Source organism: Lissotriton helveticus, chromosome 11 (assembly GCF_964261635.1).
Source record: "Lissotriton helveticus chromosome 11, aLisHel1.1, whole genome shotgun sequence".
Classification (NCBI taxonomy): domain Eukaryota; kingdom Metazoa; phylum Chordata; class Amphibia; order Caudata; family Salamandridae; genus Lissotriton; species Lissotriton helveticus.
Window position 1 is genome coordinate 539,673,269 of NC_136072.1, and position 13,238 is coordinate 539,686,506.

The 13,238-nt window shown below is 43.5% G+C and overlaps 1 protein-coding gene across 1 annotated transcript in view; it reads right to left on the minus strand.

Moving 5' to 3' along the window:
- The window catches only part of LOC144791528 (inositol polyphosphate-5-phosphatase A-like), a 358,038-nt gene extending 347,897 nt beyond the window's left edge, over window positions 1-10,141 (minus strand). Inside the window, exon 1 of the mRNA XM_078666240.1 lies at window positions 9,537-10,141. Coding sequence (XP_078522366.1) covers window positions 9,537-9,608 — 72 coding nt within the window. The 5' untranslated portion in view covers window positions 9,609-10,141. The remainder of the gene's footprint in view (window positions 1-9,536) is intronic.
- Window positions 10,142-13,238: the final 3,097 nt, after the last annotated feature.

Below are 13,238 nucleotides of genomic sequence, written 5' to 3' on the forward strand. Positions count from 1 at the left end.
AAGGTTATTGGCATATATACACTAAATGCATAAAACAGGCAAACATGTATATAAAAGTAGTTGATAAAGAAGGTGAGAAGAGTTCTATGAAGACAGCAAGACCTTTCTACTGTAACTGAAAGAACAGAAACATGAGGAATCAGTCTGGGGAGAAGACTTTGGGGGGGGGAGTGCAGAACTGAGGAATAGCTTCAAGAAAATGGTTAGAATGGATTCCTAGAGGCAGAATCATATCATGAAGTCATCAAGAAATGTTCCATTAGGAAGACAAACATGCTTCCTTGAAGAGGCAGAGAGGAGCTTCTTTAAGAAGAGACTTTGTTAATGAATAGAGCAAGAATAGCTTAATGAAGAAGGTAAACACCAATCAGTCAGCGAAAAAAAAGAATTCCTTCAATAAGAAGGGAAATGTGAGTCAATGAAGACAAAGACACATTTGTGTACAAGAGGAAATCATTTGTAAAGTAAAGAATAGGTGCACAAAGAAGACAATAATGGGTTTGTGTACACATGGAAATCAGTTGTGAAGAAAGAATCGGTTCAAGAAGAAGACACAAATCTGGTCATAAAGAAGCAAAGCTATAGAAATATAAATGGGTAACAGTGACAAATGGGGATGTTTTTCACTGAGGAGTTATTAGTGACATGAAGCACACACCAAGAGCAAAGCTCATATGCCTTTAATGTCAATCAGACTTAAGAGGTGAAAGAAAAAGCCCTTATTCACACTGGCCCATCTACAGGTTAATGTAATACATGGGGTCCACACCCCTCCACTACTAGGAACTTTCTAATTTTGGTATTTTAAACATACAGATAGTCATGGACTGAAGGAGACGGGTTTTAGCTCCAGCAATGAATACTGGTACATCACAGTAATAATAAACAAGCTTTGATTCTCACTGCTGTGACGTAATTGAGGTAGATAACAATGTTTTGGAAAGTCTGCTCAGGATAGAGGATAGGTACAGGGGCCCATGTATAACATAACAATTCATCATGAAGGTGCAATCCGTTTGTGGACAAAGGAAGAATCAGTTTATGAAGAGGGAAAGAAACATTTCATGAAGAAAATTAAATAGAAGCCGGGATGCAACCAGAAACTGGAACAACATCCCTGTCTCCATAAAGACCGCCCCAACACTGCTCCAATTTCGAAAAAAGTTGAAGATGTCCCTTGTTAAAGAACACTACATCGCAATGCATTAACCGTCGACAACCTGCTTCCTCTCACTTGTTGACTTTATGATTGTCTTTGACCATGTACAGCTCTTGGCTAGGTTTGCGCTACTGAAATACCAAATACATACATCTATACATGAATAGTTTACAAAGAAGTCGATTAGAGGTTAATTTAATAGAATGGATCAATATAGCATGCAGCAACTACTTGAAAATGAACAACGCATTTATAAAAAAGATGAAAATTGGTTCATGGAGAAGGCAGAAATATTTATATTGAGAAGGTGAAATCGGTTCATGGATGGCTTGAAAATGTTGAAGTAATCTGATCATTGAGAAAGTGAGAAACAGTTAATAAAGAAAAAAATAATGGGTGTGTTTGGAAGGGAAATTATAATCAAGTAGAATACAAGAATGAGATAAGTAATGCAAGAATTCATTGGTAAATGAATATTAGAAAATAGGTACATTAAGGACAACGTGTTCACAAAGGAGACAGAAAAATGCTCATGAGGAAGGAGAGAATGGGTCCACCAAGAAGCCAAGAATGGGTTAACAAGCAAGAGAAAAAAGTTAACAATCTGTAAATGTAGTTCTTCCGATTTGGTATCTTTCATAGATTCAAGCAGGTGAATCTATAAAAGATCCAATTCTGAGAAATCACTGATTTATGTAGGAAGAAAACAAAAGAGTTATGGGTAAGGCAGGACTGACAATTGCAGCAAGAACTGGCTAGTTATAGGTTAATAACTAAGGCATGCATTGCATAATCTTCAAGGAAAGATTGTGTTCACGAGGAAGGAAAAGATAGGCTTTTGATGATGAGAAGAATGTTTCCAGGGTGAGGAAAATCACTTGGGGAGCAAGCAAGAAAATATTCATGGAAAATAAAAGGAGCTAATTCAGCACAAGGGGAGAATTCACCTTCGGATAGTGAAATAATTTGAATACAAAGACAGGAACATTCTTTTCCGAATGAAGGAAAACACAGGTTCAAAAGGAAGACAAGACAATTTAATGAAAGGAAAACGTCAAGAACTAGGACAATGAATGGCAACAATCAGTTCATCAGAAGGGAAGATATGATCCAAGAAACAGGAAAATATATGTTCATGGAAAGGAAATAACCAAGTATGCTTATGAAAAAAAGAAAATAGCAGGTTCATACAGAGTTGAAATTGTTGGAACATGAGGACGAGAAGAATATCTTCATAAAGAAGGACATTTTTCATGTGGACCGATAGGACTGATGCACAAATTAGACAAAATCTGCCAATGAAGAAAGAACTGGTTGATGAAGGAGGGGTGTATTTGTTGTTAGTTTTTCAAAAGAGAGAATAGTGATCTGTAAGGGTACACTTCTGGCCAGAGCACTTGTGCAGTAGCCTAGTTGTGAAACGGGGTGTGGAGGCTCTGTTAGGCAGTTTAATTAAAACATGGAGAATGAAGATAACTTGCTGTTCTGGCCTAAGAGAAGGACCTAGGTGAAGTAACAGATGTGTCCTAGAATTTGACCCATCTAACTTCTAACAGGGTGGGACTAAGGAGAGCTATTAGTTACATTGCCTGGAGCTTGAACCTGTCTGTGACTCTTGCCTGTGGGCGGTGGGAGTAATAACTCTTTTTGCCTGGGCCTTATTTCTCCCATGATTAGTAATTAAAAAAAGGTACAACTAAGATCATGGAGAAGTCAAAAGAAAAATAATAAGGAAAGCAGGAATTGGCTTATGAAGACAGTAATCACTTTTTAAAGATAGGAGTGATCTTCTCTCCAATAAATATTAATGAAGGAAGCTCAGATCAATTCAAGATGAAGGCTAGAGTCAGATCATGAAGAAGGCAGAATAAGGTTCACAAAGAAGAGAATAAACAGTAATAAACAAGAGTGAATCCATTTAAATAGACGGGGAGAATAAGTTAATAGGAACAGAACAAAATTATGATAATCAAGTCAAAGATCAGTTTATGAGTAAGCCAAGAATCATTTAATAAAGAAAATATAAATCGGTTCATCAAGTTGTCAGGAATGGGTTAGCGAATATGGCAGTTTCCGAAGAAGCAAATGAATGGTTTATGTAGAAGAGAGGACTATGCTTGTAACCAAGGAAAAAGCCAGTTACCAAAGAAAGCGATACCAAAGGGGATGATGGAGCGTTTGAGCAAATCAAGCACTCACCCCAAGACAACTGATCTGGGTTTAATCCATCATCATTCTTTAGCTCACTCCACCACCCCAGTTCAGACATGGCCATATGCAAATCAGTCTGACCCTGTGCCTCATGGGAACAGTCCAGCGCCGAACTGCCAAGCCACGTCTTCCCTGTATCAGAAACCAGCATCCTGGGACCGGTTTCGGGTTTGTAACCCTCATCAGGTAGGCTATCTTGAATTCAGTGGCAAAGTGAGCAAGGAACCCACGTCTGGGCACACCCTGCCAACTTAGGGCAAACAAAGCGATACCAAAAAGGGATAATGGACGGAGCGTTTGAGCTAATCAAACACTCACCCTCGTCAACTGATCTGGGTTTAATCCATCATCATTCTTTAGCTCACTCCACCACCAGTTCAGACATGGCCATATGCATATCAGTCTTACCCTGCGCCTCATGGGAACAGTCCAGTGCTGAACTGCCAAGCCATGTCTTCCCTGGACCAGAAACAAGCATCCTGGGACCGGTTAATACAAATAAAGTGATTGAGATGCTCTTTAAAACCAACACCTGAGTTCTGTGCCTACTTGGGGGTAAATACGATGTGAAAGATTATACATTGGAACTGTTAAATACAGAAGACAGGAATTCGTTCATGAACAAATAATTATTCAATAAATAAGACAATAATGTATTCACGAAGACAGCAAGACTCAAGGACCTAAGAAAATAGGAACAGGCTGTCTTCCAAACGCATTAATAATGCACACTCCTTTTGCAACAAACAATTAGCTAAATGCCACGTTAAAAATGCCTACACTAAAGAAACCAAACGAGTAATTACATTTAAAGAGGAAAAGAAAACAAACTATGGACCTGATTCACAGAGGCATTTGAGCTTGTAAATCAGATTTATAAGTGCAAATGGCTGGATTTGGAATAAATATTCCTGGATTTAAGAGTGCAAGGTATTCATAAAAAGTGATCTTGCATTTGTAAATGTTTTGCTCCAGCAGAACATGACTTTCCAAGGAATACACCTGGAAATGTGCAAATGGCGCAGCTTTACAGGCGTATTCCTGGACAGTTTCGTCATTAAGCCCAAATTGTTAACTTACCTTATGGGTTCAGATTTACCACTGTTTTGTGAATCATGCCCATATCATGATGAAGCTGAAAGAATTTTAAACAGCTCTCAGAAAACCCTAATCAACACATCAATAAAGCCATTTATAAGTACATTGAAAGTTACAAACACAACTGTTTTCTCAATTGCGAGGGCCTCTTAAACTAAAAGGGAATTATAGATTTACTTACTACTAATCTATATACAGAACTGGCATTCCCAAAGCAGATATACAGTGATTTAGCAAAGTGATCACTATGGCAGCTCAGAACAGGGTCATCGAACTGTGTTTCACTCATCTGCATACTTTCACACTACTTAATTTATTTTTTTAAGTTTTGTATAGCGTGTGAACAAGGCCCAAAAGGGTATCAGACGCGCTTCACGTAAAGGAAGGTAAGAACAAAGTAAAGGGGACATTGCAGAGGGTGTAACAGAGGATAACATAATGAACTAATAACAATGTACAAGGATGAGAACAAACATTACTTAGTAGGGTTACATCTTTGTTGCACTTCACTACTGCCATATGAATTAAATTCATGAACCTGCCTGGGTGAAATGAATCCCAGGGCGCAGGGACAAGACCCAGCAAGAGTAGGATAACATAAGATAGTCATGATCGCCGATATTACCCAGGATATAATTATAAATCAAAGAAGGACCTCAGAACACCCGTTAGCACAACCAGGGCCAAACTCTTCACCAGGGCCCCTACCTAAAAGAATGGAACAGATAGTAGAACCACCACAGTATAGTCACTCGCTCTCACCACTTTGTCATTAGTAGATCACAACACCTATCATCTCTAGAGGTCAATTAGGACACACCTTGCAGCCGGCGAATGACGGCTGGCACAGGGTATAATCCCAGAGCATCCAAAAGTAGGCCAGGTCACCCCTCTCATCAAAAAACTAGGGACCTACCCCGAAAACCTCAACTACCGCTCAATCTCAAACCTCCCCTTACAAGCAAAAGTTCTTGAAAGTCGTGTGTTGAAACAACTCAATTAATCCATCGAAGAAATTGAACTACTAGATACTTTACAATTTGGCTTCAAGGAAGTCACAGCACAGAAACGCCCTGCCGTAATGTTATGGGTGACATCTACAGAATGATAGACAATGGTAACGCCTGCCTCCTCATCCGACTTCACCTATCATCAGCATTCAACACAGCAGACGACAATTCTCTGATAAATACCCAAAAAGGATGCATGGGAATCGGAGGTTCAGATCTAAAATGGTTCTCCTCAGTCCTAAGTAATGGCTCTTAACTAATCAAGCTAAAAGATGCCAGATCCAACCCAGCCCCTATCAACCAAGGTGTGCCACAAGGATCCATCTTAGCCCCTACTCTCTACAGCTTACACATGGAACCCCTACCCGCGCTACTCCAGCAAAGTAATCCAGCATACCACCTACATGGAGACAACACATAACTTTACATCAGAATATCCTTGTTAAAGGATATATGTCACCTGAACTATACTCTACAGAATGCACAATGGTGGCTAGCACAGAACCATCTCAAGTTCAACCCTGATAAAACAGAATTTCTCCCAATATATCCACAAGTCAACCCTCCACCAATAAAGAACTGTATAACACACCTCAAATCCCTCAAACATACCCCCAACATCATTGACAACGCCAAATCGCTAGGAATAATTCATGACAAGTCCTTTAATATGACAGCACAAATAAATGCATTAGCCAAAAGCGTCATGCACAAACTACAACTCCTCATAAGGATAAAACCATACATCCGCAAACATGATCTAAAACCTGTTGAACAGGCACGTCATAACAAGACTAGACTAAGGAAACAATATTCTCACAGGCACCCTAATGACCCACCTGGCCCATATGAAAGACACGCTGAATGCAGCAGCTAGGCTTGTCTCAAGAATAAGGATCTTCAAACACATCACTCCCACACTTCAGAGAGATGCATACTCATAATGGCGTGCATCACTCGCAATACTTTACACACTAGTACCCCAAAATACCTAGCCCAAAAACTCAGCAAATCAGGAGGTCAACACAGCTTATGCAGTGCTGGCTCTTTACTACTCAAATTACCCAGATTCAAAAGGAAAAACCCTGGGCATCTCATTCTCAGGAAGTGTTCCCAGAATATGGAATTCCATCAGACTCGCTATACGGACAAATCCCTCAAAAACCACATTCAAAAAAAGAGTGTAAGAAACGCTGGTTGCAAAATATCTACTTTAGCAAGAATTGGATGTACCACCATCTTAAGAACAATGCTGACATGCCTTTCTTGAGCATACCTCACACACCAGAGACAATTCAACCGTACGAAGAAGAGCTTACACTCTTTTCTTTGTACCATCTGCATGCTTAACAACATCGGCTATTTGCCATCAAATTATGAAAATTGTGTTGGCTTCCTGCACAGTGCTCCGACACCCACAGGCACCAATTATACATCTTAAATGAGTTCAATTAGGACACAAATCCTTTGAGCAGACCTGCAATCACCAAAGACAATCATCTGTACCAGAAGAAAATTTACTCTATCTACTCATCCAAGCTTAATGACCTATTTCCATGTAAACGCCATCAAACAATGATGTGTGTGTTGTTTTCATATACACTGCTCCGATACCTATGGGTCAAGTTTGTGCTTAATAAAAGTCTCTAAATAAATCAAAGAAAGAAAGAAATATCTAATTGAGTGATCGGCAACTGGTATCTGGAAAATGTAATCCATTTTGAGAGAACAAGTGGAGTGGTACAGGGACCTTATCTTTGACAGGTGCTAAGCAATGCATTCATATGAAAGGCTGCCAGTGAGCAATAGGCAGAATATGCTTATTTGCTGGCTATACAAAGAGCTGTAAATTGGTTGATATCTCACGGGATTGGTCCAAAATAATAATCAAGAAAATTGATCTTGAGAGTGAGAGGCTCTTGTGGAGCTAATGGCAAACCCATGGATGTAAGACACAAACATAGATGGTCAGTACAGGATACGAGGTGAGGTTGAAGGTCAAATGAAAGGAGACATTGCATGGACTAATCATGTCGGATTACAACAAAGAAGCTAAACAGCATGGGGACTGTATACAGAGCAAGAGCATAATTCGGTGAATAGGATAAGATAAGACCAGCAGAAAATGGCTGGTTTTGTTACCAATTTTCGCACCACTAATAAGGCCTGTGTCTATCACCTCCGCCAACATTTGGAGTATGTATCAAGTTCCGAGTGCATTATCTGGGGTATTCTGTCCAGTTCTTGAGGGGTCATCTAAAGTAATGTGCACAGTCCTAAGGTCATATTCAGAGGGATAGAGATGACTGGAGACAGCCTAGAGGTAGGTGACCGAGAAATGAATGGTTTGAAGCAAAAGTCCTTTTAACTAAGACTCAATAATTTGAACATTAGAGAGGGAGAGAGACGTTCACATACCTGAAGGGAATATTCATGTGCAAGAGGTTTTATTTTATGGTAAATGGGGTAGTAGAGCAGGACCACTCCTACAATTAAAGGTCAAGGCATGAGATTTGATGGAGTAAACAGGAGGCGTGTTAGGACAACAGATGGGCAAAGGTGTTAAACACAGCATATGTTTTGAAGGAACGATATCCAAAGATACTTAAAAGACTCACAGCTATGATATGGGGTTATCCGTGAAATGGCGCCTCCTAAGCAACTGGGATGAAACAGACCTTACCTGTATGAATCGCCTCTGGTTGGCACTGGGGTTGATGGCCGCTAAACCGAATATAGAACGGTTGTGGATGGCTGATTCAGTACTGCTCCTGAACTATTAGAAGAAAGACATGGATTGGTGTATGCAGGCGGAGAGGGCAGTCGATTAAAGCCGGGGTAGTCCGAACAAATGGACCAAAATATGGGAGGAAGTGGAGTCCATATCACAGGGGGATCTATGTGCTCCTATTGTGGGTACCACTCTTGATGGGCGGTTTCACGGACGTCTGGACTTTGCCACTGCTCTGTGAACTGTTGGGGGAACGTCGGGGTACCGATGATATCCGAAGAATAGCTGGAAGTTTGTTATCATATGTCTTTGTCTCAATGTTACGGTATATGCTGCTTACTGTCAACATACTTATTTTTGCTTGGTATTCAATAAAAACATCTTTTTAAAAAAACTCACAGCTTATGTTGTGGATACAAATAAGAACAAGGCATGTAAAAAGACTGGAAGATATACAGAGAACAAGAGCACTAACATAGGGTTTTCAAAGATTATGGAGACCGCATAGAGGGCTTGTTTAAAGAGAAGACAGAAAACGGGCACACTTCACGTATCTTACTTGTTGTCACGTTTAATGGTTCTTCTTAAATGACAGTCACTGACTAATTACCTACACCTAGCCATTGATACACAATCTACTTCTAGCCCAGATCCAATGTCAACATCCAGACATTGATCCATTATCTACATCCAGCTATCAATCCACTGTATACATTGAGGCACCGATCCACAATCCTCATCCTGCTATTGATCCATACCTACATCCACCCAGCGATCCGTACACATCCAGACACCGATCCATACCTACATCTATCTACCAATACACATCCAGACATCGATTCATACCTACATCCACCCAGCGATCCATACGCATTCAGACACCAATCTATACTTACATCCACCCATCGAGCCATACCTACATCCATCCACCCATCGATCCATACATACATCCACCCATCGATCCATACCCACAGCCACCCATCGATCCATACCTACAGCCACCCATCGATCCATACCTACAGCCACCCATCGATCCATACACATCCAGACATGGATATACAGGGATATCCAACCTTTGATTCTTGATCAAGAACCAGCTATTGATCTATTATATGCATCCAGTGCCTGATACATACCTACATCCAGTCATTGACCTGTATCTAGACTCCAGCCATTGATTGCATACACTGAGCCACTCAGCAAGTTGACCCTGCAGCCATTGGTCCAGTATCAACATCACCCGTCCTGTAACTGATGGCCCTGCCCGCACCTCCCTGCTTCCAGCTCTCTCACCCTCTGCCCCATCATGTTCCCCTGAAGAACTCACATAGTCGAAGAGAGAGCCCACGTTGGCAGTGATGAGCAGCACCCCCGCGGGGCTCAGCGTACCCATGGACATGAGGAGGTCACTAGCATCCTACTTCGGGCGATCAGCTGCTGTGACTCTCACAGGCAGTCTTCTCAGATCCAGACTGAGGGTGAGAGGAACCTGCTTGGGGGTGTTGACCCAGGGGGGCTGCTGACCCAAGGCCACTTGGAGATGGAAGGAGAGGCTGAGACCCTGCAGCTGCTCCTGGTGCGGGCTGTGGATTTGCTGACCCCTGGAAGGGTTCACTGTACTCCTGGAGGGGGGCTCGGCTCCCAGCGGGTTCTTCTGGTGGTGCCCTGCGGGTGAACAGGTGGGATGTTCTGAGTTCTGGGGTGGGTGCAGTGAGCGGGCCTGGAGCTGTTATGCTCCTGTAAGAAGGGCTGGGGGGGTCTGGGAGGCTCGTGGGGGGTGTCTGGTTAGATGACCGAGAAGGGCCGCTGTGCTCCCGCGCCGGCTGCGGCTGCCCCCGTCTTCTGGCCTCTCTTCCTGGATCTTCGAGCACTCAGCTGATCCCATGTGCCTCTCTGTCCTGTTCTCCTTCTTCGCGCCCCTCCCTCTCCCCACCCACAACCCGCCCTTTACCTTCTTCACTCCTCCCGCCCGTCTCTGTCCCCGCCCCGTTCTCCTCTTCGCTTCCGTCCGTCTGTCTCCTCGTTCCCCTCCCACAGGTCCTCTCTGACACTCGCGCTCTTCCTCTCCTGCACCTCGGCTCCTCCCCTCCATGCCTCACCTTCGGCTTCTCCCGTCCGTCCCTCCTATGCCCTCGGACCTTGCCCTCGCGCCCCGTGGTTCAGTCGCAACGTTTCCTGTCAGGTCTCCTCGCGCGCCCTATCTGCCGCCGTCCAGCCTTCTTGCTGCCAGTCTCTCATGCCTCACAGGGTTCGATTGGGATGCAAAATAGGCCCAGACACCCTAAAAAAAGGCACACGTTTGCTGATTGCGCCCTTTTTTCTCAGAAAAGAAGGGGGGAGGGGGTTCTCTAACTTTTCTTAACTAAACTAAGATTTAAAAAAAATGCAAATACTGCCATGATTCTGGGCTCGGATTGGTTCACAATGGTGAACCACACCTGAATATAAGTGAAGACACTTCTGCTCCTGCACCCTGCTAAATCTCAAAGAACGTGTTAAGGCATGGGCAAAGCGGGCTCTGGCCCAGGTCCCCCATCTTTCTAGGGCCCCATCATTAAGCATCCAGGACAGTCCCAGACAGTGGCAAAAATTATAGGGCCACCTACGCAATATGAAAAGGGGACACCCAGGTGTCCAATATCTGGTAAATATTCTGAGGCTTTGCACTGAATGGGGTCCCCCTGAAGGACTGGGGTCCCCTTAAAGGTTTTTTGAGCCAACAAAGAGGGTTGTTGGTAATCAGACTAGAGCTGCTGAGGGCTTTTATGATCTGAAAATGGATAATAAGTTCAGAATTGTTCTGAGCACGGGCCCCCCCAAATAATGTTTGGCCCAGGGCCCCCAAAATCCTTAAGATGTCCCGGCTAAATCTGCATACATTAATGAGCCGGCCAACAGAGAAACTGGGACATCTCCACCCCGTTGGTTAAAGGGAAGTAATAGAGGCCATCTGCCTCCGGTAAGGCTGCTCGGGCCCCTACTGGGCCACTGGCAGCATGTGACCCAGGCTTAATCGGCCACCATGCTGCCCAGAAAAGCAGCCCACAGCTGCAACTCCGATACCGGCCCATTGCCCGAGTGTCCGCCTCCCCAATCTGACCCTGCCTAACCCAATCCTGCTGGTCCCCACCATCTATCCCTGTTTTCTCAAGCCGCCTTCCTATCTCCGCTAAATGATATTCTCTGAATTCGAATCACCTCGTATCCGGTCACCCCCCCCCCTTCGAATAACGTAACGAAAAAAGATACACCCCCCCCCCTCCAGAATGCAGAGAAGGGCCCATGACACACTCTATCCCACAGATTTATTGTGTCTTAAAGCACACATGCTAATTTACCCGATTTATAAAGCCAGAAAAGGCTTCATTTTAGCTGACTCACATCTGAAATTGCCTCCTCTCCAATGGACGTCAATGGGGAAATACATTCTCCTGATTATTTTTTTCAAATCCCACATTTTCTTCTTCTAAAATGTTGGCATGTATGCTTAAACTAAATGGGAGTCCCTGAAGGGACGGCTACTCTGTACCCCAGATCAAGTCAGTTTTGAACTTGTAAAGACACGCTGTATGGGTATTTTTGCAAAGAATGGGAGACTCCATACATTTACTGCAGGCAATGTTTCTGGTAATATCAGGGAACTCAACAGTAAAAACCGGTCCACTTGGTGATAAACTGCTAAAACAACTGGTCCACCTACTGATCTGTCATAAGAGCCCATTAGACACTGCCTGATTGCTCTATAGGCCAGTCCAACCCTGCGCATATGCCTTTACCATTTTTCTCACTTACCCGTCTTGCCTCTCGATGTAACCTTGCCAGATAACCTCACGTCACCTAGAACGCAATGCTCCAGTCTTGACACTTTTTTTTGAAAATCACTGTTTCATGTGTGTTACCTTAATTAGAGCACTACATTCTTTATTTTGATACCAAGGAGTGCTATTGTTGACATTTCAGTTCTCCGTACCTTTCTGCCTCCCAATCGTTTCATGGCTCTTATCCCCCCCTGTAGAGACCTCTTGTTCTCGACCCTTGCATTTCCTCTTACTCACCCCCCTCTCATCCGGTTCAGTGGGGCTCTCCAGTGAAGAGAGTGGTATTGTGGTGCTGATCGCGGTGTGGGTTGTGGCAGCTTCATAACCATGGTTTGAGGTATTTTGTGGCACTGCTCCTCCCCATCTACTATGAGTTTAATTGAAGCCTTTTCCTGAGGTATGAACTGTGGGGCTGTCTGCTTCACGAAGTGTGAATTGTTGTGGAGCTTGTAATGCGTGGAAAGGAATTCATACGGTTATCAAACGCTTCCCTTATAGGAATTGGGGGTGCACACACATGGAAGATGTGTGCATGTATAGTATGAATGAATGACTGAATATTAAATTTGTATAGCGCACACTTAGCCCAAGGGCATCAAGGCGCTGCAGAGGACCACGCACAGCCGGAAAAACATGCTTATATCAAAGTTTGAGTGAAAAGCCAGGTTTTCAAGGCCCTGCGAAATAGAGAATGAGACACAAGACCCGATAGTCCATCAGGAAGAGCATCCTACAGCATAGCAGCAGCGGTGGAGAATGCCCTGCCTCCCCACCTAACCTTTTTATACCTAGGGACTACCAGCAAATGTTTGCTGGCAGGCCTAAGCTATTTGGTAGGGGCATAGCGCTGAAACATTGCTATAATAGCATCAGGGCCTAAACCACATTAACCATTATGGGTGAGGCAAAGAGTCTTGAAAACGATTCTGCGATCCAAAGGTAGCCAGTGCAACGAGATAAGGGAGGCCGAGACTGGGTGGTACTTGTGTAAGTCCATCACCAGCCTTGCTGCCGCATTCTGCACCAGCTGAAGACGACGCACCAGACCCTTATTTATTCCCAGATAGAGAGCATTGCAGTAATCAAGTCCGGACATAGTACTGTGTTCTTTCCCACGTAAGAAGGAGTTTCTGTGACTGTATATTTGGTAGAAACATATAGTTTTTTAACCATCCCGACTGCATATTTACAGCTTTTTGTTGGGGTTCTTC